This window comes from Phacochoerus africanus, chromosome 14 (genome assembly GCF_016906955.1).
Source record: "Phacochoerus africanus isolate WHEZ1 chromosome 14, ROS_Pafr_v1, whole genome shotgun sequence".
Lineage (NCBI taxonomy): Eukaryota > Metazoa > Chordata > Mammalia > Artiodactyla > Suidae > Phacochoerus > Phacochoerus africanus.
Window position 1 is genome coordinate 5,834,365 of NC_062557.1, and position 26,554 is coordinate 5,860,918.

General features: G+C 64.3%; 2 protein-coding genes across 4 annotated transcripts in view; one reads left to right on the forward strand and one right to left on the reverse strand.

Annotated features, from left to right (window-relative positions):
- Positions 1–141: 141 nt before the first annotated feature.
- CASKIN2 (CASK interacting protein 2) lies at positions 142–14,614 on the forward strand. Its single transcript, XM_047757596.1, has 20 exons — positions 142–289; positions 1,438–1,987; positions 6,521–6,572; positions 7,111–7,208; positions 7,540–7,685; positions 7,789–7,884; positions 7,971–8,101; positions 8,276–8,384; positions 9,074–9,182; positions 9,329–9,423; positions 9,870–10,131; positions 10,251–10,372; positions 10,471–10,531; positions 10,624–10,715; positions 10,856–10,966; positions 11,045–11,146; positions 11,236–11,374; positions 11,516–12,976; positions 13,065–13,287; positions 13,715–14,614. Exons 2-20 carry the CDS (start codon positions 1,894–1,896, stop codon positions 13,803–13,805), a joined length of 3,594 nt encoding a protein of 1,197 aa, XP_047613552.1. The 5' UTR covers positions 142–289; positions 1,438–1,893; the 3' UTR covers positions 13,806–14,614.
- The window catches only part of TMEM94 (transmembrane protein 94), a 19,701-nt gene continuing 7,567 nt past the window's right edge, over positions 14,421–26,554 (reverse strand). The window contains exons 5-31 of one of the 3 annotated variants that reach the window (XM_047757594.1): positions 25,689–25,891; positions 25,209–25,360; positions 24,715–24,817; positions 24,440–24,526; positions 24,076–24,192; positions 23,625–23,681; positions 23,215–23,319; positions 22,949–23,113; positions 22,541–22,750; positions 21,682–21,997; positions 21,224–21,397; positions 20,735–20,837; positions 20,396–20,613; positions 19,542–19,720; positions 19,317–19,455; positions 18,952–19,067; positions 18,731–18,830; positions 18,385–18,493; positions 17,983–18,172; positions 17,639–17,716; positions 17,295–17,380; positions 16,983–17,064; positions 16,470–16,618; positions 16,294–16,388; positions 16,095–16,188; positions 15,777–15,947; positions 14,421–15,626 (exon numbers count right to left, since the gene is read on the reverse strand). In XM_047757594.1, coding sequence (XP_047613550.1) covers positions 15,554–15,626; positions 15,777–15,947; positions 16,095–16,188; positions 16,294–16,388; positions 16,470–16,618; positions 16,983–17,064; positions 17,295–17,380; positions 17,639–17,716; positions 17,983–18,172; positions 18,385–18,493; positions 18,731–18,830; positions 18,952–19,067; positions 19,317–19,455; positions 19,542–19,720; positions 20,396–20,613; positions 20,735–20,837; positions 21,224–21,397; positions 21,682–21,997; positions 22,541–22,750; positions 22,949–23,113; positions 23,215–23,319; positions 23,625–23,681; positions 24,076–24,192; positions 24,440–24,526; positions 24,715–24,817; positions 25,209–25,360; positions 25,689–25,891 — 3,671 coding nt within the window. In that variant the 3' untranslated portion in view covers positions 14,421–15,553. Of the gene's footprint in view, positions 15,627–15,776; positions 15,948–16,094; positions 16,189–16,293; positions 16,389–16,469; positions 16,619–16,982; positions 17,065–17,294; positions 17,381–17,638; positions 17,777–17,982; positions 18,173–18,384; positions 18,494–18,730; positions 18,831–18,951; positions 19,068–19,316; positions 19,456–19,541; positions 19,724–20,395; positions 20,614–20,734; positions 20,838–21,223; positions 21,398–21,681; positions 21,998–22,540; positions 22,751–22,948; positions 23,114–23,214; positions 23,320–23,624; positions 23,682–24,075; positions 24,193–24,439; positions 24,527–24,714; positions 24,818–25,208; positions 25,361–25,688; positions 25,892–26,554 lie in introns of those variants that run through there. The other 2 variants (XM_047757593.1, XM_047757595.1) reach the window with 2 other exon arrangements.

The window sequence follows — 26,554 nt, forward strand, 5'->3', positions numbered from 1 at the left end:
GCAGTGTTCAAGGTCCGGACCCGAGTGGTGGGGGCGGGGCCTGGGGCGGCTCGGGGCGGGGCCCCAGGCACTGACTGACAGCCCGACTGCGCGGCCGGGACGATCCCTCCGCTCCCGATCCGGCGGGAGGGAAGGGGGAGGGGCGGGATTTCCTGCGGGAGGCGCCGAGCCGGCCTTGGAAAAGGAGGAGAAGAAGGAGAAAAGGGGTAAGGGGGGCAGTGGGAGCCGCCGTCCGGAGTGCCAGGGACCGAGCGGGACCAGCCGGACCCCCAGCGGGGCGGCTGGAGAGGTGAGACGGCGGGGTCTGAGCTGGGGGTCAGCACCCTTGAGGGCGGGTACAAACTAACTTTTCCTGCGGGATCGGCGGGCGCCTACATCTGTCGGCTCCTTCTGTCCTTTTCGCGCCCCTATCCCGTCCTCCCGCATCAATCCCTCCGGCACTTGGCCCTCCCGGTCCCTCCCGCCGCTTTGTTCCCCGGTCGGCTGGAGCTGGGCTGGGTTGGGGGGGTTGCGCGGCGCTGGACTGGCATTCCGGGGGGCGGGGGAGCCAGCCCGACCCCAGGCACTGCCAGGGGCGCCCTCCCCCAATGTCGGCCTCGGGCCTTGAGCTGGAGTGCCCTCTGGGTTGGGCTTGGGACATTTTGGGAGGAAGGGCGACCCCAGCTAGGGCCCCAGGCCTGCACGGGGCTCATGCCACAGGACTTGGGCAGCAAATTCATGGCCACTGAGGAACTGACGTAAGCTTTTCTAAAGTGAAGTCGGGGCTCTGGGCCACAGATTCAGGCTTGGGGGGTGCCAGGCAGCCTCATTTACCAGCGGTGCCCCAGCTTTTATCTCTGTTCTCCGCCCAGCTGCTTCCCCATCCCGCGCAAGGGTCAGCAACAGGTGCCGGAAAGCCTCCCTGTCCTGCAGGCAGACCCTCGGCCAGAGATGGAGAGCCATAGCTCCCACTCCAGCCTCTGGATTCATGAAGAGCCCTGGGGCAAGGGCATCCAGCTATTACAGCAAAGCTTAGAGAGGGAGGGGTCTGGGGGCAGGCGCCTTCCACAGGGAGTGAAGTGACCGTGGGCCGGGCTGCCTGCGCCTGACCTTCTGCCAGGCCCCACCTTCTGGCCCACCAGTTGTCTGTGGGTGTCAGTGCCCGGGGCTGTGGAGAACAGGCTGCTGGCCCCGCCTACCCCAATGTGTCGTGCTGCCAGGGCCCCTCCTGCCCCAGGTTGAGGTGCTGCCAGGTGCCCTGGGGCCTCAGTGACTCAACCTCCCCCTCCCAGGACCCCTTCCCCCCACCAAGTGCCGCTCTCAGGCGTGGTGGCTCCCTCCCCTCTTTGAATGGCTCAGCCCCTCCCTTGACTCTCAAGGGCAGCCGGGATGATTTTGAGGGTCCCTGGAGGCCCTGTCCTGTTCTTTCTCTGAACCCTGCCTCTGGGACCCTTTCAGGCTCCGGCCCAGCCTTCAGCGGACCACACCTTTTCCAGACCCCTGACACCTGTCCACCGCCGCCGCCGCTGCTGCTGCCGCCGCTGCCCAAGGCCCGAGGGAATGCAGGCTGCCCTCTGGGTGGGCACTGGTGCTCCTGAGCCACTTTGGGAAGATTGGCGTTCCCAGTCCCGGCCCATCCCTGGGCTGTCGGAAGCTGCAAGCTGATATCCGTCCAGATTTCCACACAGCCTCCGCCCCCTCAGAGATCAGCTTTCCGGCCTGTGGTGGCAGCTCACGAAGCACCTTGAGGGAGTAGCTGTCAGCGCCTGACAAGAAGCCCCCAGCCTGGGACACCAGACACCCTCCCCCGGACACCTGGTCCTCCCAAGGGCCCAGGGATGGCACCCTGACGCCTCGACTTAGATCAGCTTCCTGCCTCTGCCCTGGAACCCTGATCCCAGCCCAGGGACCAGGATGGGTCGTGAACAGGACCTAATCCTCGCTGTCAAGAATGGAGATGTGACTGGTGTGCAGAAACTGGTGGCTAAGGTCAAGGCTGCAAAGACGAGTGAGTACCTGGTGGGGTAACTGCCCAGGGAGACCCTCCCCTGAGTGCCAGGCCATAGGGAGGCCTCACCCTGACCTGGGGGCTTGGTGGGGGAGGACTGCCTTTTTCCATACAAGGAGCGCCTCTGTGTGGGAGAGCCAGAGAGGAAGTTGGGTCCCCTTGCTGTGTGTCCTTAGGCAAATCATTTAACCTCTCTGGGCCTCAAGTGCCTTGTTGGTGAAGTAGGAGGATTGAAGTATGTTCATTCTCATTTTTTTGAGTATCTATTGTGTACCAGGCTCTGAGCACAGCGGTGAATGAAACAAACCTAAACTCCTGCCCTCGTAGAGGTGCCTTTAGCAGGTGGTTTGTCCAGCATGTTCTTTGGAGCTGTGGGGTTTCTGGCAGTGGGTTAGGAAGGACTGAGTGCAGAGAGCTCCGCCCCCACCCCCAGGTTCACCCAGAGCATCTCTGCATCTTTGTCAGCTTAATGGAGATATCAGGTATGATAGCTTTTTTCTTTTCTTTCTTTTTTTTTTTTGTCTTTTTTGCCTTTTCTAGAGCCGCTCCCACGGCATATGGAGGTTTCCAGGCTGGGGTCAAATCAGAGCTGTAGCCACCGGCCTATGCCACAGCCACAGCAACGCAGGATCTGAGCCGCTTCTGCGACCCACACCACAGCTCACGGCAACGCCCAATCCTTAACCCACTGAGCAAGGCCAGGGATGGAACCCGCAACCTCATGGTTCCTTGTCGGATTTGTTAACCACTGCGCCACGATGGGAACTCCTGTATAATAGCTTTTAAAAGAGAACTCTTCTTAAAACAAAGTTCAACATCAAGTGCCTGCTAAGGTCCCCTTCTCTCTGATTTCTCTGTCCCCTGGGAGGGGTGTGTGGCCCAAGTTAATTTTCTGGAGGTTTCTCTGCAGCCTGGGGTCTCTAGTCTTGACAGGGAGGTGGGGTTCCATGCTCAGGTGGCCACCCCTGACTTCTGTCTCCTGAGTACCTCTGCAGTGAGACACCCCCCCCCACCGCCCGAGGAGAACTGAGCTTTGAGGTTCAGGGAGAGCTCTCTGGACTGTCCCAAGAGGACACTGGACTTGTCCCCTTGAGTTCTTAGACCAGCAGGAACAGGAGGTGGCTCCTGCCACCAGCCTGGGGCCGGGGGAGGCAGGGTCCTCCTTGAGGGCTAGGGCTCCAGCCCCAAGATACACAGTGGCCCTGTGCACAGGCAGGAGTCCCCTAGTGATGTCCCCCCACTCCTGGGCACATGGGGTGCCGCAAGGAAGGATTCTGAGGGCCCAGGAGTTGTGCGCACGTGTGAGGGCCCCCACTTGCACACCAGGGTGCACACCTGGCGTGTAGGGAGATGGGACTGCAGGGGAGGTGGACACAGGGTGAGCCCGATGGGGGGACAGTGCCAAGGAGGGCCGGGCCGGGGGCCCTGAGGCCCAAGAGTGGGAGCCTCTCCCGCTCCTCCCCTCACCTCTGTGTTGTCTTTGGCAAGCTGCCCAGCGGGGCCTTGGTTGAGCCTCTGCTGGCCTCACAGCCCTGGGGAAGCGAGGCCCTCGGGAGGGCAAGTGTTTGGGGTCTGGAGGCCGGTGGCGGGAACCTGGCGGCAGGGCTCCTAGGCTCCAGGGGAGGCACCCTGTGCCCAGGGGGACATGTCTGTGGGGGATGATGTCCCAGCCTCCAGGGGACGTGCACAGAGTGATAGGGTCCTGGGACTACCTGTGAGGTCCTGGCACCATCTCCCCTCCCAGTCCTCTGAGAAGCTGGGAAAGCTGGGTGACAGGAGATCACAAGGTGACACTGGCAAAGCCTACAGTTACTGAAATATTGTAAAGCCCTCGGTTCCCTTGAGACGGGTGCGGGTTCATCCACTTGACACATAAGGAAACTGACACCCAGAGAGGGTTAGTGATTTGCGCAAGGTCCCACAGGCCACTGGCGGGCCGATCAAAGACAAGCCCGGCCTTCTCCCCTGTCCTTCCACACTTGACAGCCCTTCAGAATTACGTCGGGATTTTCCTGAACGTGCAGGCTCCCTAGACTCCCCCAGAATTACAGATCATCACAGAGAGCCTGGGAGAAGTCTCTTTAGGGAGTTCCTGTTGTAGCTCAGCAGTTTAAGAACCTGACTCGTATCCATGAAGATGTGGGTTTGATCCCTGGCCTCGCCCAGTGGGTTCAGGATCTGGCGTTGCCGTGAGCTGTGGTATAGGTCGCAGACATGGCTCGGATCTGGCGTGGCTGTGGCTGTGGGGTAGACTGGCAGCTGTAGCTCCAATTTGACCTCTAGCCTGGGAACTTCCATATGCTGCACCTGCGGCCCTAAAATGCATAAGGGAAAAAAAAGCTCTTCAGGTGATTCTAAAGCCCATCTCGGAAGGCAATAGTCCTGCTCCATACCCAGAGAGGCAAAGAAAACTGCCGAAGGGAGGTGTCAGGGACCCCCCCCTTTCCCCTCCAGGTGGTGGCTGGAAGCTTTCTGGCTGTCCAAAGAGAGGTGCTTCCTCGGCCTCCTCCACTTGCCACCCGGTCACTTGGCGCCGGCTTTCGCGGCCTCCCCAGGTCCTCTTCAGGCAGCAGGTGGCTGGGAGGAGCAGGGTGCTGTTGCTGGCCTTGCCTTCTGCCCCCCCTCCCTCCCTCCTTCTTTGGCCAGAGGAAATGGAGTGGGCTGGGGTGGCCCGCTGAGCTCACATCCTCTGCCGGAGCCTAAATCAGGAGCGACCCTTCTCCACCCCCAGGGCCAGGCCTGGGAAGAAGCTTGTGTCGCAGGGGAAGCGCCTGGAGCCACTGCCAGGAACCGGGACCCTCCACCCTCCCAGGGAGGTCCCCAGCCCAGTCACTCTGAGCCTCTCCCCCACCGCCTTTCCGGCCATTGTTCTGGAAAGAACAGAGCCACCCAGCCAGGCCCTGCCCCTGTTCCTGTCCCTCCTGTCATGCTGTCCTGGCACTCCCTGGAGGGGCTGTGTCTCCCCGCCGCACCACCCCCATCCCAGGCTGTCCAGGCTGGCAGCAGGTGGAGGGACATTCTGTGTCTGTTCTCCACTCGTGGTTATCCCTGAGGCTCAGAGAGGTACCATGACTGGCCAAGGTCACACAGCACATAGGAGGGAGAAGAACGTGCACCATGCACTTCTGGCTTCTAGGGCCCCTGGTCTTGCCACTGCCCAGAATGGTTCTGTGTGACAGGACTTTCCAAGGGGGCTACAGGAAGGCTGGGAAGCCTGAGTTTCTTTCCAGCAGTCCCGCCCCCTCACCTCTTCTGTCCTGCTCTGCTCCATGCTCCCCTCTTCAGATCAGCCGTAGTGTAGCTGTCCCCTTTGCCCTGTCCTGTGCCCCCCACTGCAGGGTTGGTCCCTCCCTTTTGGAATGAGGCCCTGTCTTGCTGGGGTAGTCAGGGGCCCACCAGGGCCTGGGGGGCAGGCCTGGACCAGCATGCCTGGCACTCTGCCCGGCAGGGTTGAGCCAGGCCTCCTCCTTCCGGGCAGGGGTGGGTTCCAGCAGGAGGCGGGGGCTGCCTGTGTGTGCATCCTCCTCCCTCCCCAGTCCTCTCCAAGGACCACCCCTTCCCTGCCCTGCCTCGTGCCTGGAGCCGCACCTGCAGGAACCCTGGCCCTGTCCCCAGGAGGAGGATGAACCAGCATCCTACCTGTGCCCCGTGCTCCTCTCGTCACGACGCAGCAGCGAGCCCCCTGCCCCGGGGGTGGGGACCTCTGGGCTAGGAGCCTGTGGGTGCCGAGTCTGCAGTTACTCCCCTGATGGGAGCCTGTGGGTGCCGAGTCTGCAGTTACTCCCCTGATGGGAGCCGGTGGGGGTGCTGTACCGGCCTTGGCTGGTAATGGCTAACGCGTAAGGAGTGCCAAAGGGTGAGAGCACCCATCTTTACAAGGGTCCAGCGTTGATTTCACAGCCTTATGAGCAGCTTCTGTGTTCAGCCCACTTTACAGATGAGGACGCTGAACGGTTAAGTGACTGGCCCAAGATCACACAGCTAGTACATGGCAGAGCCCGGACACACTGGAGGTCTAGGCGACACCCCTGTCCCCACCCTGCTCCACTCAAGGATGCCCCAGGGCTGGGCACCGTGGCCCCTGAGTCCAGCCCTGGCATCCGCCCTCTGCTCTTGAGCTGTGGATACCCTCCCCTTTCTCTCCCAACCCCTTGGCCCAGTGGGACAATGAAACTGGCTCCCTGGCCCGTTCGGGCAGGAATGCTAACCACGCGCCCGTGGGCCTGTCCACTGAGGGCCTAGCATGCCAGGCCCCCTCATCTCCACCCCCTTGGAGTCTATAAACAAGCGGGGCTGGGGACCCGGGGAAGCCAGGCCACTGCTGCAGCGGCTCCCTGCACTGAGTGCCCTGGAGCTGATGGGCCAGTGTGGGGAGCCACAGGGTTGGGACTGCTTAACGGGCCATGGGGCAGGTGCTCTCCTGCTCTCCAAGAGGTCAGCTGGAGTTGGGAGGCGGGCGGGCAGGGAGGGTTCGGTGTGGGTGAGGCCAGATCTTTCGGAGGTGGCCTCATGCCTCCCACTCTGACCCCCCAGAGCTCCTCGGCTCCACAAAGAGGCTCAACGTCAACTACCAGGATGCGGACGGGTAAGCAGGCGCGCTTGGCCCTCTGGAGCGCTGGGGGTGGGGGCGGGGCAGGGGGAAAGACCCGGGGCCTAGAGTCCCTTCCCCTCTCAGACTTGGCCCTGGAAGCGTGTTTGCGGAGAGCTCCGGGCCCTGCCCATCCGCCTGCCCCTGCCTGTGGAGCTTTCCATGAGCAAGGGGAGGGGGCCCCGGTGCCTCCCTGAGTGGCCTTCTTGGGTCAGATTCCAGCAGGGCCCCCTTTTCTCCCCGGAGGGTACGAGCCCTCGGGCTCCTGCTCCCACGGCCCCCTCCCCTGGGCCGGCTTGGGGGGGAGGCCAGACAAACAGGCCTCTCAGCCCAGACACTGAGCCCTTTCATGCTACAGCCCGGCTGCTCTGCGCTCCCACGGCAGGGCTGGCAGGGTGGGGGGGCGGGGGGCGGGGGGCAAGTTACTCACCCTTGCCAGCCCCCAGGGTGGGTGGGTCTGCTGGGGAGGACCAGGATTTGGGGGGGGGTGGGGGACTGCTCACCGACACCCCTGCCTTCTGTCCTACCCCTCCAGATTCTCTGCTCTCCACCATGCCGCCTTGGGGGGCAGCCTGGAGCTCATCGCCCTGCTGCTGGAGGCTCAGGCCACCGTGGACATCAAGGACAGTAATGGTGAGACCCCAGTGGGACCTCCCCGCTGCCCTCTGACCCTGTGGTCAGAATTTTGGGATAGCGGGTGGACACCTATCACCCAGATGAGGAGGTTGAGGCAACATTGCTGTCCCGAGGTCACCAGATCCTCCCTAGTGGGCAAGGTGGGATTCTGGCTTCAGCCCTGTACAGCCAGGCCTTTTCCCTGACCTAACCCAGGTCAGGCCCGCATCCCTTCCCCTGGGTCTGGCGCCCCGCTAGCTGTGGAGAGCGGGGGCTCCAGACTCTCCTCAGGTCCCTGGACCCCTTGCCATCCCAGGAACTCCCTCAGAAACCCCCTTCCCTCCGGCAGGCATGCGCCCGCTGCACTACGCGGCCTGGCAGGGCCGGCTGGAGCCCGTGAGGCTGCTGCTGCGGGCCTCCGCAGCCGTCAACGCCGCCTCGCTGGATGGGCAGATCCCGCTGCACCTGGCTGCCCAGTACGGACACTACGAGGTGGTAGGTGAACCTGCCTGCAGGGGCGCTGCTGTGGGAGGTGGGGGCTGGCCCAGGGGGCCGGCCAGGCCAGACCCCCTCACTCGCCCGCCTTCCCCCACCCCAGTCAGAAATGCTCCTCCAGCATCAGTCCAACCCATGCCTGGTCAACAAGGCCAAGAAGACGCCCTTGGACCTGGCCTGCGAATTTGGCCGGCTCAAGGTGAGGCCTGCTGCCCTTGGGGTCCTGGATTCTGGGTGGCCGTGGGGCCTCAGGAGGAGGCGCTACCGGCGTGCTGGTTGCTGCAGGTGGCCCAGCTGTTACTGAACAGCCACTTATGTGTGGCACTACTGGAGGGTGAGGCCAAGGACCCGTGTGACCCCAACTACACCACACCCCTGCACTTGGCTGCCAAGAATGGCCACAGAGAAGTCATCAGGTACCCTCCAGGGCCCCCCCACTTCCTCATCCTCTTCCTGTGGGACCGGCGATGTCCCCTCAGGGCCCTCCCTGCCGCCCTCTTCGCCCTTGCTCTGGATCGCTCTCCCTGCCCCCAGCAACTGGCTTCCTCTCCCGCCTGCCCTGCAACTCGTGCTGTCCCCACCCACCCCAGGCAGCTCCTGAGAGCTGGGATTGAGATCAACCGCCAGACAAAAACGGGCACGGCGCTCCACGAGGCCGCGCTCTACGGCAAGACCGAGGTGGTGCGGCTGCTGCTGGAGGTGAGTGTGGGCTCCTGGTCACCCAGCTGGGGCACACGGAGCCCCACCAGGTACCAGGTCTGAGACCAGCTGGGGAGGCAGGGGAAGGGGTCTCCACCGTCAACAAGGTGTGTTGCATGGTGGGGGGGCGGGGTCCAAGTCTCTGCATCTGGAGAGCAGATGACTGTGGCTGAGCCCACGTTCTGCCTCTTAGTCGCTGAGTGACCTTGTATTTGTCCTTGACCCCATCTCTGAGCTGAGTTTCCATTGTGGCTCAGTGGGTTAAGAACCTGACGAGTATCCACGAGGATGCAGGTTCGATCCCTGGCCCTGCTCAGTGGGTGAAGGAACCCACGTTGCCTCAGGTGGCGGCCTAAGTCACAAATGTGGCTCAGTGGGTTAAGAACCTGACGAGTATCCACGAGGATGCAGGTTCGATCCCTGGCCCTGCTCAGTGGGTGAAGGAACCCACGTTGCCTCAGGTGGCGGCCTAAGTCACAAATGTGGCTCAGATCCCGCATTACTGTGGCTGTGGTGTAGGCCTGCAGCTGCCGCTCCCCTAGCCTGGGAATGTCCATAGGCCATGGGTGTGGCCCTAAAAAAAAAAAAAATGATCTGAAAGTAGTAGCTACCTCCGGGGTAGTTGTGAGGTTTGGGAGAAGCAGCAAATCGGGCTCAGCCCGTACGCCCCCTGCGCCGTGTGCCCGCAGGGCGGGGTGGACGTGAACATCCGGAACACGTACAACCAGACGGCGCTGGACATCGTCAATCAGTTTACCACCTCCCAGGCCAGCCGGGAAATCAAGCAGCTACTGCGGGGTGAGTGTGGGGGACACGACCCAGCCCCCACAGTCCCAGCAAGTGGAGCAGGAGCGGATGTGACACTTCCGGGCCTGAGGCTGGGCAGGCGGGACAGGAGAGGAGGGAAGACCCTCAGCCGAGGCCTGTCCTCCCCCTTCTCTCAGAGGCCTCCGGGATCCTGAAGGTCCGAGCGCTCAAGGATTTCTGGAATCTCCACGATCCCACTGCCCTCAATGTCCGGGCAGGGGACGTCATCACGGTGAGGACGCGGTGTGGGTGCCCCTTTGCCAACCCAGATGGTTTGCTGGCCTTTGCTTGGGCGCCTACTGTGGATCTGCCTCTGTGCTGAGGTCTTGCTATGCGCTGTCTCATTATTCTCTCGAATGCAAGTAAGGGCTTCCATCTTCCAGCCGACTAAACTGAGGCTTAGAGACGTTAAGTGATTGGCCCAAAGGCACCCAGCCAGCAAGCCGTGGAGCTGGGATTTGAACCCACGCTGATGCCGGGACTCTGGGTTCTATGTCCTAGAGGCGCACAGGGGATTGGGCTGGAAACTGGCGGCAGGGGCGGAACTGTGGGCCGGGCTTGGGCCTCAGAGGCCAGCGCCTTGGTGGTAGGAGGGAGTGGGACCACCGCTGCGGGGCCGACTGCTGAGGGCGGGAGGCGACCACTGTCATGGTCTGTCCCCCTGCCCATCTGCCCCAGGTGCTTGAGCAGCATCCCGATGGCCGCTGGAAGGGCCACATCCATGAGAGCCAGAGGGGCACAGACCGGGTGGGCTACTTCCCTCCGGGCATCGTCGAAGTGGTCAGCAAACGGGTGGGCGTGCTTGCACCCCGCCTTCCCTCCGCGCCCACCCCCCTGCGCCCAGGCGTCCCCAGGATGGCTCAGCCCCCTGCTCATGACCCCCTGCACCCCCTTACGTATGGCCAGCTGCCTCGGGTGGGCCTCAGCCCAGACAGCCCAGGTATGTCCTCCCAGGGGCAGTGCTGGGCTCCGGGGCGGGCGTCTGGCTTGGGCAGGCTGCCAGTCAGCTGTTGGCAGGGCCAACTGGGGCTCTAACCCCTTGGCTTCTGCCCCCTGCAGCAGGTGACAGGAACAGTGTGGGCAGCGAGGGCAGCGTGGGCAGCATCCGCAGCGCCGGCAGCGGGCAGAGTTCTGAGGGTACCAATGGCCATGGCCCCGGCCTCCTTATTGAGAATGCCCAGGTAGGAGGGAGGGGGCATGGGGACCAGGGCCGGGCACTCCCCCCCCCCCCCTGCTGCTAGCGCCCCAAATGCTGAGTTAGCCCCTTCCCGGTCTCCAGCCACTGCCCTTGGCCGGAGAGGACCAGGTGCTGCCAGGACTGCAGCCCCCGCCCCTGGCAGGTAGGAAGGTGACTGGAACCTGGGTGGGGAGGCCGAGGGCCTGGCACCCCTTCCTCCTGCCACCCTGATTCCATTCCTCTCTCTCCTTGAAGACAACCTGAACCACCGCCCTCCGGCCAACTTCCGCTCCGGGGAGCAGCTCTTCACACAGGATGTGAGGCCAGAGCAGCTGCTGGAGGGGAAGGTGTGACCCCCACTGGGGAGTGGGGGGTGGGCCTAAGCCCCTGCTCAGACCAGCCCCCAGGGAGGCTGGGGTTGAGGGCAGGCATGTGGCCTTGGCTCCCCAGCCTCAGCAGACCTGGCTCCTTGAACTTCACCCCACAGGATGCTCAGGCCATTCACAACTGGCTGAGTGAGTTCCAGCTGGAGGGCTACACTGCCCACTTTCTGCAGGCTGGCTACGACGTGCCCACCATCAGTCGCATGACCCCCGAGGTAGGTGCCGCCGTGGGAGGGCGGGGCAGGAACCAGCGGCCTGAGCACGGGGCCTCATGGCACCACTCTGGGTGGCAGGACCTGACGGCCATCGGAGTGACCAAGCCTGGGCACAGGAAGAAGATCGCCTCAGAGATCGCCCAGCTCAGCATCGCCGAGTGGCTGCCCAACTACATCCCGGTCAGTGGGCGGTGGGCGCGGGCTCCCACCCTCAGCTGTGGCTTTGTGGTGCCTTCCTGGCCTGGGGGCCGACATGGCTGCTCTTGCAGGCGGACCTGCTGGAGTGGCTATGTGCGCTGGGGCTGCCGCAGTACCACAAGCAGCTAGTGAGCAGCGGCTACGACTCCATGGGGCTGGTGGCTGAGCTCACTTGGGAGGAGCTGCAGGAGATTGGTGTCAACAAGCTCGGTGAGGACGGCCTGGGCCTGCTGGCTGGGTCCCCATGCGCTGCCCACGGTGTCCAAAGGGTTTGCAGGGTCCAGGAGGAACTTGGCGGGGGGGTCCCTTCCAGGCCCAGCTAACCCCGCCACCTCTCCCCACCCCGCGCAGGTCATCAGAAGAAGCTTATGCTGGGGGTGAAGCGGCTGGCTGAGCTTCGGCGGGGTCTGCTGCAGGGGGAGGCCCCGGGGGAAGGCGGCCGCCAGCTGGCCAGGGGCCCGGAGCTGATGGCCATCGAGGGGCTGGAGAATGGGGACGGTCCAGCTGCGGCTGGCCCACGCCTCCTCACCTTTCAGGGCAGTGAGCTGAGCCCGGAGCTCCAGGCAGCCATGGCAGGGGGCGGCCCCGAGCCCCTCCCCCTGCCCCCTGCCCGCTCCCCCAGCCAGGAGAGCATTGGGGCGCGTTCACGAGGGTCCGGTCACTCGCAGGAGCAGCCTGCCCCCCAGCCCGGTGGTGGAGACCCCAACGCCCCACAGGAGAGGAATCTTCCCGAGGGCACAGAGCGGCCCCCTAAGCTCTGTTCCCCACTTCCTGGCCAAGGGGCCCCCCCTTATGTCTTCATGTACCCCCAGGGCTCACCCTCCAGCCCAGCCCCAGGGCCACCTCCTGGCGCACCCCGGGCCTTCTCCTACCTGGCCGGCCCCCCTGCCACTCCGCCGGACCCGCCCCGGCCCAAGCGCCGCTCCCACAGCCTGAGCCGGCCCGGCCCAGCCGAGGGGGAAGCCGAGGGCGAGGCTGAAGGGCCCGTGGATAGTGCCCTGGGCAGTTACGCCACCCTGACCCGGCGGCCGGGACGCAGCGCCCTGGTCCGGACCAGCCCCAGCCCAACCCCGACCCGAGGGGCGCCCCGCAGCCAGTCCTTTGCCCTCCGGGCCCGCCGCAAGGGCCCCCCGCCACCGCCCCCCAAGCGCCTCAGCTCTGTCTCTGGCCCCACCTCGGAGCCGCCTCTGCTGGATGGCAGCCCGGGGCCCAAGGAGGGGGCAACGGGGCCCCGGAGGCGAACCCTGAGCGAGCCCGCCGGCCCCTCGGAGCCCCCTGGCCCGCCCGCCCCCGCCGGTCCCGCATCGGACACCGAGGAGGAAGAGCCGGGGCCCGAGGGGACACCCCCATCTCGGGGCAGCTCGGGGGAAGGGCTCCCCTTTGCGGAGGAGGGGAACCTGACGATCAAACAGCGGCCCAAGCCAGCCGGCCCCCCACCCCGGGAGACCCCCGTGCCCGCGGGCCTGGATTTCAACCTCACAGAGTCAGACACTGTTAAGCGGAGGCCCAAGTGCCGGGAGAGGGAGCCGCTGCAGACCGCGCTCCTGGCCTTCGGGGTGGCCAGTGCCACGCCCAGCCCCGCCACCGCCACCCCCCTGCCCTCCCAGCCCCCCAGCGAGCCCCCCTCGGCTTCACCCAGCCCTTCCCGGCCTGACCCCAGCAGCCTGCCAGCCCCAGGAGCTCCAGCCCCTCTCTGTCCCAGCCCCCCGACCCAGCCCCCCTGCCCGGGGCCAGCTCTGGAGAACAGTCAGCGGCCCGGAGAGATGGAGCCCCCAGCTGCCCCTGCCGCCCTCATCAAGGTGCCCGGAGCAGGTATGAGGCAGGGCCTGTGGGGAGAGGCTGTTTACAGGGATTGTGTCCAGCCCAGCTGAGTCACAAGCCAACCTTTTTGTCTCTGCAGGAACAGCCCCCAAGCCTGTGTCTGTGGCCTGCACCCAGCTGGCATTTTCTGGCCCTAAGCTGGCTCCCCGGCTCGGCCCCCGCCCGGTGCCCCCTCCAAGGCCAGAGAGCACTGGGGCCTCGGGCCCAGGCCAGGCCCAGCAGAGACTGGAACAGACCAGCTCATCCTTGGCAGCAGCACTGCGGGCGGCAGAGAAAAGCATTGGTGCTGAGGAGCGAGAGGGGTGAGGGGGGTGGGGGGCTGGGGGTGGGGGAGGCAGCATAAGAGCAGCCCCTCCCAACTCCTTTTCCCAAGGTTCCGGCAACGTTGGGAGGGGGGCTTGGCCATCGTGTCGCAGGCGCATCCCCAGACTGGGGAGGCTCCTGTTGGGATGGGGAGCCTGGGTTCTGAAGTCACCCAGCTCTGACCTGCAGGGAATCCTGGTGGCTGCCACTTAGAGGCATGTGAGCTTGGGCAAGTCACGCCTCCCTGTGAGCCCCAGCACCTCTGTGCAAGGAAGGGGACAGTGACGTGACTCCCTCGGGAAGCTGTGAGAATTAGAAGAGGCACACAGTCTGCTTGCACCAACCAGGCTCCCAGGAGCAGCCCCCTTGCCCAGGGCCGGCAGAATGCGGACCGCTGGCTGATCTGATCCGGTCCGTCTCCTGCAGGCCCCCTGGCACCTCCACCAAGCACATTCTGGATGACATCAGCACCATGTTCGATGCCCTGGCTAACCAGCTGGATGCCATGCTGGACTGAGTGGACCTGCCAGGAGCCTTCGACAGTGCCCTCCGTGCCCTGCGGCGGCCCCTGCCTGTCCCCCAGCACAGAAGCAGCTCCTGCCGCCCTAGCAGGGTCCCTCCTGCTGCTCCGAGCCAGCAGCTGTCAGCACTGCAGCTCCAGGAGGCAGCCCCACCGGAGCCGAAGGGACTTGTCAGAACCTGACCTCTCAGCAAAGCCCCCTCAGAGTGTAATCGGACGGGACGGCCCTGCCCCTTGGACAGGGACCCTGGTAAGAGCTTCCTCCCCAGGAAGAAAGCAGTGGTGGCAGGGCTTCTGGGGTGTTTTCTCTGTCCCTGCGTCAAGGCCCTCTGGCCACCCGCTGTGCTGTCCCGGCTCCCTGAGGAGGCAGTGTGTCTAGCCTGGTTCCCTGCACGTGTACATGGGACGTGTAAATAAGCAGCCAGGGACCTGCTCCCAGCGGTGGCCATGGCAGCGCCCAGGCCGGCCTCTGCTCCCGCCCCTGCCTGCCCTCAGTGAGGCAGGCAAAGCTGGCAGGGGTGGGGGCACTGGATTAACAGATCCCTTAAACAGATCCGCAAAGTCCAAATCTTTTCAACTGTAAATGTTATTTTTTAAGCAGAGAGAAATGCATATATTTTAAAAGGAATTTATTCTATCTATAACCGCCTGAGAGGACGCAGTGGGGGAGGGGCTTGGGACCACAGCAAGAGCACCCACTGGCCACCTCAGGGCTGGGAGCCTGACCTGGTGTGCCCAAGCCCCAGCTCTGTAACCATTAACCTCTTCCCCCAACTAACACCAATGAAAAGTGTCATTCCACGTGATCGGGCTGTGTGTTTGGATCTGTGCCACGGACCTCTGAGCCCAGGGGTCAAGCCTGAGCCGGACCTGAGCGCTCCCACCGACGTGTGAGGAGGAAGGCCCGGGCCCCCGCCGTTGGGACTCCCTCGCCCACCAGCCGAAGCCTTGGGTGGGCCCTGCAGGGGCTGCCTCACGGACCAGCCCCAGGTTTTTTTCTTAAGCGGTTTAGAAGTTTTAATACAAACCAGTCCACATTCATTCCTAAAAGGCTCATTTCCAGTAAAAAATATACACCAGTAAAAACATTCTCACAGGATAACTGGGGCAGGGGGCTAAAAGGAGCCCTGGGCCGTATCCCCAGGCCTGAGGGCAGGCACAGGAGGAGGTTCCCGGGGAGGCAGGGGGGACCCTGCTCCACCTTCGGGTCCCAGCATGAGCCTCCCCCGCAGAGCAAGGGACAAAAGTACTCAGGGCGAGGCCTGGCCCTGCCCCAGGAAGACAGGGAGAGGGGACCTGGGGGGGTGGATACGCACACACCCCGCCCCCCCCCCACCTTTACAGGGACTTGAACAGTCACTCAGACCTCCCGCAGCTGCTGCCACTGCTCTCCCGCAAATGGCTGAAGCTCAGGCCCCGCAGCGCTCGGTCCGGGCCCGGCCCAGGGCGCTGGGTTAGGGGGCCCTAAAGGGGGCGGCCCCTCTATTAAGCACATGAGGTCATACATTCAAGAGCCCAGGGGTCTCCCCCTGGCGAGGCCCAGGGAAGGGCCAGACTGTCCTGACACCGGGGCCACAGCTCAGCTTCTCTGTAAGCCCCTGGGGACAGGACGGGAGCCAGGCCTCCGATGGCGTGGGGTGTGAGAGCAAACCCTGAAACATTTATGATATCAATCCCCAGACTCAGAAACGGGCCTGGCTTGAGCTCCAGGGACCAGGGCAACTGTGGCCGCCACGGCCAGTGGCTCAGAAGGGGGAGTTCATGCCCAGCTTCGTTTCAAACTGCAGCTTCTGTCGCTTCTGGTAGCGGACCCGGACCCTGGTGGGCGGGAGATGGAAGTCCAGGTTAGCCCAGGCCTCCAGTCCCGGGCACGGGCAGGACAGCGAGGCGGAGGGAGGGACGGGGCCCAGGAGGTGACAGCTGGGCGACCACGCCTGCGCCAGACGGGGCGCCGGGCCGGCGGCTCACCGAATCTCGTGCAGCTTCACGATCTCGTTGGTGACCACCACGAGGACGAGGGAGAGGCAGCCCAGGAGCCACGTCAGCAGAGGCACGTCCTCTAGGCCAAAGTGGACGCGGCTGTCCCTGTGTGTCCACAGCCGCAGGTCCACTGCCGTCTGTACCACCTGGCCCAGCAGCCTGCAGGAGGGGGCAGCCGCCTCAGCCGGGCTCCCTGGCCTGCCCTTCGCCACGGGAGGTGCTCACCCTTCAGCCCCCGCCCCACACCCCACCCTCACCCACAGCCCCCTGCAGCCCCGCCCCACCCCCCACCCCAGCGACACTCACACCACGGGCACCGTCACGGCCCACCAGAGGTTGGTCAGGGGGCTCTTTCTCCACAGGGGCTTGGTGCGATGCACGTGGGTGACAGAGATGAAGACTGGGGAAAAGGGGGTTGCTGGTGGACATCAGATGTCCCACAGCTGGGGGCCTCATCTCAGGGTGCCCACCAGCCCCCACAGCCCCCACCGGGGCGGCCCCTCACCAGTGTGCAGGACGGTCAGGGCGGCGGCGAGCTTCTGAGCTGGCAGCAGCCCGTTGGCGAGGTCGTCAAACCAGGCTGGAGCTGTGTCGGCGTGGCTGCCAGAGCAAGAGGGGTGCTGAGCCTCCTCTGGGCCCCGGGAGAGGGGACCGGGGATGGGTGTCGGGGGCGGGACCCACCTGGGCAGCATGATGGAGGAGCAGTTGGTGAGGTTGCGGGCCCGGGAGCTGTCGCAGAAGCTCTGCAGCGTGAAGCCAAAGCAGATGAGGCACGAGCTGATGGTGAGACTGAACTTGAGCAAGAAGCAGAGCAGGAAGTAGTGCTGGGTCTGCGGGAAGGAGAAAGCCTGTCACTGTGGCGGCCACCCCTCGAGCACATGGATTCAACTCGGTCCTCAGCAACCGGGCAGGTCAGGGCGATAAGGAGCGGGGACCTTTCCCAGCTCTCTGAGCCATGTCTGCAACCTACAGCGCAACGCATGGCAATGCCGGATCCTTAATCCACTGAGTGGGGCCAGGGATCGAACCTGCGTCCTCATGGATGCTAGTCGGGTTCGTTTCTATGGAGGCGCCACAGGAACTCCTGGTCTGGGGAATGTTCTGATGGAACCCCCTCACCTCTCCCCCAAGGCTCAGCCCCTCCGCGCTCACGCCTCAAGAAAAGCCCAGGCTCGCAGGCTCCATGTCACTTACCTTCTTAGGAATGGACTGCAGGTTTTTCCCCGTTGCCATAGACATGATGGAGCTATGGGGGGGCTTCCCCAGCAGAGAGATGCTGAAAAGCAGAGACTCAGTGAAGGGCAGTGACCGTGACCCCAATTCCCATGAGGGACGCCCTCCGGGAGTCTTGCGAGTAAGGGCAAGTCTGCTGCGCAGAAGGGATGAGACGAGGGGGAGAGGCCCTGGGGTCCCCTGTGCCTAAGGAGAGCACTGAGCATGGCTTCCTGAACCGGGGCCCATGGGGACACCCAGTGACATCCCAGCCCTGCCAGCTTGGCCTCTCACCTGAGCAGAGGATAGCAAAAGCAAGACAGCCACAGGATATCGGTGGTACTCAGGATTGGTGGCAGCTGGACGAGGCAAGAGAGGAACTGGACCAGGGGAAGCCAGGAAGCACCATTAGATTCTGGCCAGGAGTAAGACGCTGGCAGCTCCAGGGCTGCCTCGCCCAGAGACTCTCATCCGGGCTGAGAGGAGAGGGGGCTGCAGGGGACACTAGTCTGCCAATGGGGTCATGTCCCAAAGCCCGGCTTTTGCAGAGGCTGTGAGGCTTCCTGGCTGAGCTGCATCCTCCCAGACTCTCAGCTGGCCCTTGAGCGAAGGGGCCCCGGGCGCTGGCCCCACCTCACCTGGGTGACCACAAGAGTCAGCTGGCACTGCAGCAGGAAGAGGAAGCACTTGCGGATGCCGTAGGTGGCGTGCCGAGCCTAAGGACCGGGAGAGACAGCTGGTAAAGCTTCAGCAAGAGCCAGATGCCCCAGATGTTCCTGCCAGGGAGGGGCAGAGGCGAACTAATCTGCCTGGGACCCAGGAGCGCTTCGCGGGGGGGTGGGGGGGTGAACCACCCTCGGGAGCCCGGCGGCAGGTCCCGTGAGGCCCCTCCCACCCCCGCGGGCCGCGCCCCCGAGCCCCACGCCCAACGGGCCCCGCCCAGAGCCCCACCCCCAGCAGGCCCCGCCCCCCGAGCCCCCACCTGCTCGATGAGCCGGATGATGCTGATGGTCTCCTCCTGGCGAAAGGCCAGGGAGCAGGGCAGGCTGTTGAGCTGCCCGGAGAGCTGCAGAGGAGACAGGCCGTCCGAGGCCTGGGCCATGCTGGTGCTGGTGGCGTAGCCGAAGGTCTCCCAGGAGCAGCGCGATGGGTACAGGGGATCCAGGGCAATGCTGCTCAGCGTGGGGGGAGGCGTAGCCATCAGCGCCCGTCTGCCAAGACCCCTTCTCCCACCGGACTGAGCAAGTACCCCTCCCTCTTCTCCCCGCCACACGAGGTCCCCGGGTGCCTAGCAAGGCAAGATCGGGGGTGGAAATTCTCCCCCCGCCCCCAGGCCCCTGCAAGCCCGCGTCTGGGGTCCCCGGGGGGCAGAGGAGACTCTGACCTGATGTCACTCTGCAGGAAGAGGCAGCTGTTGCGCAGGTTGGCAGAGCTGCCCAGGCAGCAGGTCACCTCTCCATACTCCTGCATGATCTTGATCATCTCGCACATGGCTGAGGGGGCAGAGATGGGGGGACAAGAGTCAGGCGGGGGGAGCCCCATGTGGGGTGCCGGGCAGAGACCGACAGGACAGAACAGGAGGCAAAGGGAAATGGGCCTCTCTCTGGGGTCGTCCTGCCCCCAATTTCGTGAACATCGTATAAATATCGTCACTTCTGACTCCCTAGAATGGGCCACCCACCCCAGGCTCCCCCCGGGGCCGGCTGAGCAGCCGCGGCCCCGTGACTCACTCTCGGGGGTACAGTCGGTGAAGAGGGGCACGAGCAGGGGCACGTTGTCGATGTTCTGCAGGTGGGGCCGCACCTGGTGGATGCCCCGGGGCAGCTTGGCCTGGAGAGAGCAGGCGCCAGTGGCCTCAGGGTCCCTCCTCGCTCCCTCCTCCGCCCTGGACCAGCCACGCACCGTCCCCCACTCCCCGGGGCTCTGGGGGCACCGACCCCGCCGCCCGTACCCGGTTGCAGTCCTCCAGGAAGCTGGGGAGGTCGCTGTCTGTGGGCTGGAAGCTAATGAGGTCTGAGTGGCCCTCCTCTTCCAGGAGGAGGAGCCCTTCCGCATCGTCTCGGGACACTGTGGGGACAAGAGGCCATCCCTCACTTTGGGGCCAGGCTTCTGGGGGTCCTGCCCTGCCCTGCAGATGGTGCAGAACTTCCTGTCACCCCGTCTGCTCTCCCCACAGCCCGTGGGCCGACGGAGATTTCCGGGGCCATTTTCCCAGGGCAGGTATACATCGGGACCCACGGAGGCTCCTGGCTGCAGCTCCCAGGAAGGGGAACAGCCCCACACCCGCCTCGGTCCAAGCCAAACCTCTGCCCTCACCCTGGTTCAGGTCATCATGCAGGGAGCCAGCGTGGCTGGGGCTGGAGGGGGGGATCTCAGAGCCGGGCATGTCGCCGTTGGGCGTGAGGGAGATGTGGCAATTCCAGCCCGTCTCCAGGCCCATCTTTTCGGCAAACACCTGCACAAAGCAGACGGCAATGAACAGTGGGCCCAAAAGGCTGCGGCGAAGAGGGTCCGGGGAGCAGCCGGGGACGGCTCCCCCACCTTGCTTTTGAGCTCATCCTCCAGAGAGAAGTAGACGAAGCGGATGCAGGCATTGACCAGCCCGTCGATGAGGCGCACGATGTCCAGCCGGGCCTGGTACTGGGAGGACACCATGCCCATGAAGATCTGGCCGCTCAGGGCCTGCATGCAGTCTTCCTTCTCCAGCACCTCCCCGATCCCTTCTTCAGGACGCACAAGGCACCGAGCCCGGCCAGGACGCGGCCCAGGCGGGACACCCGGGAACCAGGAGATTCCAGGAGGCAGCCCGGGGCCACACACACAGATGCCACGCCCAAATCAATGAGCATGGGGGCCCCCGGGGGACCACACACACACACACACACACAGCCACATACACGCACAGGCACAACCAAGACACAAAGGAGCCAACAGACACGGGAGAGGGGAAAAGACAACGAGAGGTACCCATCAGTCAGGTGGCAATCCCTGGTCCAGGCCTAAGGGGCAGGCCCCACCCTCAGCAACAGCTTCAGTTCATGGTCCCTTGGGTCCCAAGACCCCCTAAGGCTGTGTGTTTGGTGGAGTGGGGAGGGCTGGGTGGAGCTCTGAGTCCCTCTGTTCCAGGGGGGCTTGTCTGATGCGAAGGAGGCGAATGTTCTACACCTGCTACTGCCTTATGACTGCCATCCCCCTGGAGCGGCGCAGTGAACCCGGAGCAGGGCAGGGGAAGCACTTGGTTACAGGTGAGACCAGGACTCGCCCATGTCACCAGACAGTGAGAGGCACCATGGTGCGCCAGGGCCAGTGCTGTGCCCGCTGTGTCTACTTTGCTCATGTCCGGGCCCCCGGAAGCGCTCCCAGCCACGGGTCCCCACGGATGGCATGCACGGTACCATCTGAGCTCCAGCTGCCGCGGCGGGCACTCAGCTTGATGGGGACGGTGCTGGGCAGCTCACACATCGTGAAGATGCTGCTCTGGCCAGGCGCCTGCACCAGCTCGATGCACTTGCCGTTGAGCTGGGAGGACAGGGCACAGCTCATGGGCTTGTAGGCGAAGGCCGAGCAGTAACCAGAGAGGCAGGCTCGCTGGTAGAAATCCAGCACTTTCTTTCTGCCAGGGAAGCAGGGCGGAAGCGAGGTGAGTGGTCCTGGGACGCCCCCACCCCGGGAGCCAGGCAGGCCGACCACCAGAGCTGACTGCTCCCACCACCAGCGTCTGCTTCCCTACCTACCTGTCAGAACCTGAAAGCGGGTAGATGTCGGCTCCGTCCCAGAAGTCTGTGCAGGCCTCTAAGACCACGTCGGCCGTGCCGTGGGACAGCATCTGTTCTGTGCCTGAGGGCGGTCGGGGGAGGGGACAGTCAAGCCATGGGTGCCCCAGGCCACCCCAACCCCCACTCTGGCCTCCGGTGACACCCTGCCATCCTTAAGAAGGGTGCCAAGACGCCCCTGGGGGGGTGGCAACTCCCCGGGCATCATGGCAGCAAACCGGTAGGCGCATGACACAGGCGCTAAGCTGCCCTTCCTTTAGACTGTCCCATCATCTGTGGCCACCCCCTGCCCAGCCTCAGTCCCCAAATCCAGTCCCTGCCAGGTGTGAGGTCCCAGGAAGCAGTCTAATGCTCACTGGCCCAGTGCTCCCTGAAAAAAGGATGCCCTAAAGAGCCCCGCCACACTCCTGGGAGGTTTGGCCCGATGGGGGCAGAGCCCGGGAGGCTCACTGGTGGTGGTGTCCTTGATGAAGAGGCTGATCATGTGGCTCAGTGGGGGGCGCCGCTTGGTGACACAGGACACCCTCCCCAGCGACGTCTCCTTCATGGTCTCGGCGCTGGGGAGGCGGTAGAGCGCGAGGTGGTTCCCCTGCTTGAAGAGCTCCTTGGCCCCAGGAGTGAAGCCTGTGGGAGGAGGGTCGGCAGCTCAGAGCCTCTGAGAGGAAGCCCGCTGCACCTTCCTCCCTAGCGGGGAGAGAACCCCAGGCGGGCTGGGCTGCTCCCCTCCACCTGTTCTCCCCAGACTCGGTTATGTTCCCGGACGAGGAAGCGCCATCAAGCTGCAGAGCCTGGGCCAAGGGGACCGTCAGCTGGGTGCTCCTGACCAGTGCTGGGCCCAGGCCTGGCACATGTGGGGGTTTGGTGGCCCAGCCCCTGGACGAGGCCGGCCGGGGCTGGTGGCCGCATACCGATGAGGCGGGCGAGCTCGCACAGGCCCCAGGGCACGTGCACGGGCAGCACGGCGCTGTGGCTCTCCTGCAGCGCGATGTTGCACAGGTGGTCCGAGAACCGGCAGAGCCTCTCGGTGACGCTGGCGTTGCACAGGTTGAGCAGCACGTTGAGGCCCAGGGGCTTGAGCGAGGTGAGGTGGAGCTGCCAGTTGGAGTCATCGAACTGGATGCAGGAGGGGTTCTGCTGGTCCTGGGACAGGCTCAGCATCTCCAGGTGGTAGTCGCACACGAAGTCCTCGGCCTCGTAGGGCTCGGCCTCCAACCCGTGCGGGGTCTGGAGGAGACGTGGAGGGGAAGCGGTGGGGACCTCAGACGGGGAGGAGGGTGCGGGGGTGCCTCTGGGAGGAGGCGCCCCCTTCCCAGCAGGCCATGCATGTGCTCACGCTCTCCCAGCCCTCCCGAGGCCCCCTCCCTATCCTCTCTGGCTCCTAGGTGCTCGTAGGGTCTGTGCCCAATAACAGGGGCAATAGCTGAGCAGAGGAGGAGCAGGCCCAGCAAGAAACCACGGACAGCTTTCTCAGCCAGCGGAAACAGCTTTAGAAGGAGCGCTGGCTGTCTTTCAAAGGTTGTGATTAGAAGGAAGGGTCTTGCCCTAAAAATTACCACCATCGGCGAGACCTGAAAAGGAGGAAGGGCCTCCTTCACAGAAGAGCCATGGCCGAGGCCTCAGGAGGCCTGAGAATGGAGGCCAAGGCGTCTGTGCTTCTGGCTCCATCCATCCAGGCTGGGCCGCACCCCTGTAGCCCCTTCAGTGGGAAGGCCGAGATGCCCTGCCTGGTGGCTGACAAGGTGGCTGTCCCCCGCCCTGTCCCCTCACCTTGCCGGCGTCTTCTTCACCGCCCTCCGTGTCCCTGCTGAAGCTCACATTGGAGCCAGACAGGTGCTTGCTGCGGCCATGGGCTTTGTGGTGGGGGTAGGCTTCAGGGGGCTTGGCGCTGTCGCCGGGCCAGTCGCTGTGCTCCTGCTCATGGGGAAGGTGCAGAGTAGCGTTCAGGGGGCCGGCCAGGAGGGCGTCTCGTTCCTGGGGCTGGGGAGAACAAGGAGCACAGGCCTCGGACCGGGGTCCCGACGGCAGCCGCGGGCCAGGGAGGCAGGGCGGTTACGTCCCCCCAGCACCTTGTCTGGTGGCCCTGCCTGAACCGCTCAGAAGCAGATCCTGATGGCCGAGCCCTCCCGCCCCCTCCCAGCCTCACCCGCCCCGCGGCCACCACGGGAGCCGTCACACCTCCTCCTCGACCTCGGGGTGGCAGAAGGAGTGGGTAGACAGGTCACCCGTGAGGTCCTCGTGGCTGCTGTGCGGGGGCTCCGCCTTCCCGCTGAAGAACAGCACGGTCTCCGGGCTGGGGTTTGGCCACGACAGGACCCCTTGTTTGTCGACACAGCAGAGGACCTGCAGGGAGAGTCGGGGATCAGGACGGGGGCTGGGCGTTCCAAGCCCCCGGGGGCCACGGAGGTGCCTGGACAGCAGGCCCCCCCAGGGGCAGCCCTCACCGTGACGGAGCCCAGGCTGTGCAGCAGGCTGGAGCTGTGGCTCAGCGTTGGCGACGTCCCCTGGATCACCCGCAGGAAGTGGCCCCAAATGCAACGCAGCATTTCCTGGGGGCAGAGACAAAGCCCGTAAGGCCATCTGGGGCTCGGCCATATTTCCCTGGAGGTGGCCTTGGAGGTGACAGAGGAAAGAGTCCTTGGGAGGGCAGCGGGGGTTTGCACCAGGAAGTTGGGTGGAGAGGCATTTGTCCAGCACGGCAGCGACACGTGGACCATGTGGAACGGGTGGCGTGAGGGCTCCAAGGGGTTCGAAGGCCACAAAGGAGGGGAGTCCCTGGGTTCTGGAAGGGGCCCGAGGGCGCTCAGGCTGGTGGTACAGGGGCTGGGGCAGAACCCCTCCCTGGGGAGTGTACCTGAGAGGAGACGGCTTCTGTATAGCTGCTCAGGGTGTCCTCCGAGAACTTGGCCAGCTGCGTGGAGAAAAGGGTGAGTCTCAGGGAGGAAGCCGCCACCCTCACGCAGGCCTCCAGGCTTGCAGGCCGGGGGCCTCACATCAGCAAAGCTCTCGAGACCTTTGGTGAAGGGCACCCGGGCAGCCCCTGTGTCCCCCCCCCCCCACCTGCGGAGAGTCAGGGTGGGCAAGACCGGGCCTGGAGACCCTTCTGGCTGGAGAGGGCCAAGCTCCCGGGGGAGCCGCCCAGTTCCTGCCCATGTGCTGGGCTGGCGGGGGCTGGACCTCTGCTCCTGGTTGCTGGGGCACGGCCGACCCTCTCTTCCTGTTCCTGCTTTTGGTTCTTTTTGCACTGTCCGAGTCCCCTCCCACCCCCCAGCAACCCGCTGCCCCGATGCCTTGGAACAATGTACCAGGGAGCTGGGGGAGCCCTTGCTCATCTGGGCCAGGACGCGGGCTTCTCCACAGGCGGTGGCCAGGACCCAGAGGACCGGGAAGAGCAGGGGCAGGACGGGCAGGACACCGTTCACCTGGGAAGGAGCCACACCAAGGCTTCCAGAGAGCTGCTGGTGGTGGGGGGGCGGGGGGCAGGCTTCTCTGGCCCTCTGGCCCCTCCCTCTGTGAAAGGGCCAGGGGGCTGGAAGGAAGGGAGGGAAGCAGGGCTTTTAAGCTGAAGCCTGAGACCCCTGGGTTGCAGGTTTGGGGGGCAGTCAAGACACCAGGAAGGGACCAGGGCCCGGGGCAGAGGGGAAAGGGCGGAGGAGAGGGCGGCCGTACCTGCAGCTGGAGGAGGGTGTACTGCCAGGTGGTGACGCCGGGGGCGTGCAGCATGAAGCGCAGGCCGTTGGTGATGAGGAAGCCAGCCTGGCGGGAACAGAGAGATGCTGCCTTATTCCCCCAGAGGGGGACCCGGGCTCCGAGGCTCCCCGTGTTCTGCCCCTCACGCCCCCACCCCCGCCCTGGCTGGCACCCGCTGGAACCCTCGGGTCTCCACTTACACGCCCACCCAGGTCTGGCCCCCTCCCCTGCCCCGCATGCCTCGCCTCACGCACCAGGACCACGGGCACAGCGTAGTGCAGCATCCCTGACTGCACTGTGAACCTCTCGTTGTCCAGAGCGGTGACTGGGCGGGACAGGGCCATGTCCAGGCACCACCTGCAGAAAGAGGGGTCCCTATACTCGGGCGAGCTCTGCTTAGGGGACAGGCCGGAAGTCCACCCCTTCACGGAGCATCTTGGGTCCCGAAGGCCGTCCTATTCCCTGGCCCTTGCCAAGGGGCCTCCAGGGACAGCAGCCTGTGGCCGCTTCCGGAGCTGCCACCTCAAGGGTTCAGACTGGGGTGGAGGTGCGGGGGGTCGTCACTCAGTCTACAAATTCCCGCAAGATGCTAAAGAGAAGGCCCTCCGGCGACGGCTGCCCTAAGGGGCCTCGGTCTGAGTAAGGCTCCTTCTGGTTCCCCGCCCCGCCACCAGCTCACAGCAGGCTCTGGGGCAGAGAAGTTGGGAGGTAAGGGGGGGCAGAGGAGGAAGGGTGGAAGCACCCCTACCTGACATTGTCAATCACAGGGGTCTCGAGGACACGGAAGAGCCGGTGCTGCTGCGGGTTCTGTGGCCCCTTCTTCACCTCTCCCCGGGGGGAGGGGGGTGGAGAGAAAGGGGGAAACAGGTCCCCTGGCTCCAAGACGATGTGCTCGTCGTCCTGCCAGCGAGGAAGGGCGGGAAGGGCGAGGGTAATTAATAGGCTCCATGGAAGCCACTCTTCCTCGACTATTCCAGCGAAGGGAGACATCTCACTGGGGCCATCAGTGAGCAAAGGGTAGGTTGGAGGGGGCCCCGGGGACTGGATTCCTAGCAGCTTGATGATGAGAGAGAAGAAAAAAAACAGGACAAGGAGAAAGACGTCCCAGCTCTTCTGCATTCTCCTAGAGCCCCTGCCCAGAAGCCGGTGAGCTGGCCAGGAGGCATCGGGATTAAGCCCCGGGACCCTCACACAGCATTTCCAGGGAAGGAGAAAAGCCTCCAGCTACCTTGATGCCCCTCAGAGAAGCAAAGGATTCTTGGCCGGGCCTCAGAGCTATGACGTCTCCTTCCACCAACAGGCTAACGGGCAGGTTGACCAGATGTCCGTCTCTGTAGGCCCAGTGCAGGGACCAGGACGGCGCAAAGGGCATGTGGAGGTCTGGGTACAGGGCATCTGGCCACTTGACCTCCTTGCCATCCCTGAGGGCATCTGAGGAGAAGGGAAAGAGAGAAACAGCTTCGCCTGCAGCTCCACACCCCAGCCAGACACAGCACCCACCGAGGGAGCTGTGTCTGTGCTCCTTTCGTCCCCAGAAGGGCTGCATCGACCCGCGCTATTCATTCCAATGCTCCCCCTGCCCCCAGCAAGGTCACCTCCCCACCACTCCAGCCCAGGCTCTTGCACCTCCTCTGAGCTCCTATTCTTTGTACCCCGTTCCACTCAAATGTATTTCTCTAACTTTGCCAAGAGCTTTGAGGGGTGCTGAGCTCCGTGAGGGGTACAAAGGCCAAAGTGGAAGACAATGTGGTCCCTGGCTTTGAGGAGCCACAACCAGAAGGGGAGATGAGACGAGTGGGCAGAACACCCCCCAGGAGGCCAGCGCGTGCTCAGAGCGTTGGGAAGGAGCCCAAAGCTGCAGGAGTAGAGACGAGCGGCGGTGACCAGCGACGGCTTCGTGAGAAAGGGAGCGTTTAAGGTGAGTCTCGAAGAACGGGCGCGATTTGGTCTGTTGGAGATGAACAGGGAGAGGCGCACGAGGCAGAGGGACAGCAGGACAAAGACTGAGGGGCAGGCAAGTCCCCAGAGGGTCAGGACAGTGAGGATGAGCCGGAAGAGAAGGGGCTGAAGACGAAGGCTGGAGCCTGGGTCAGG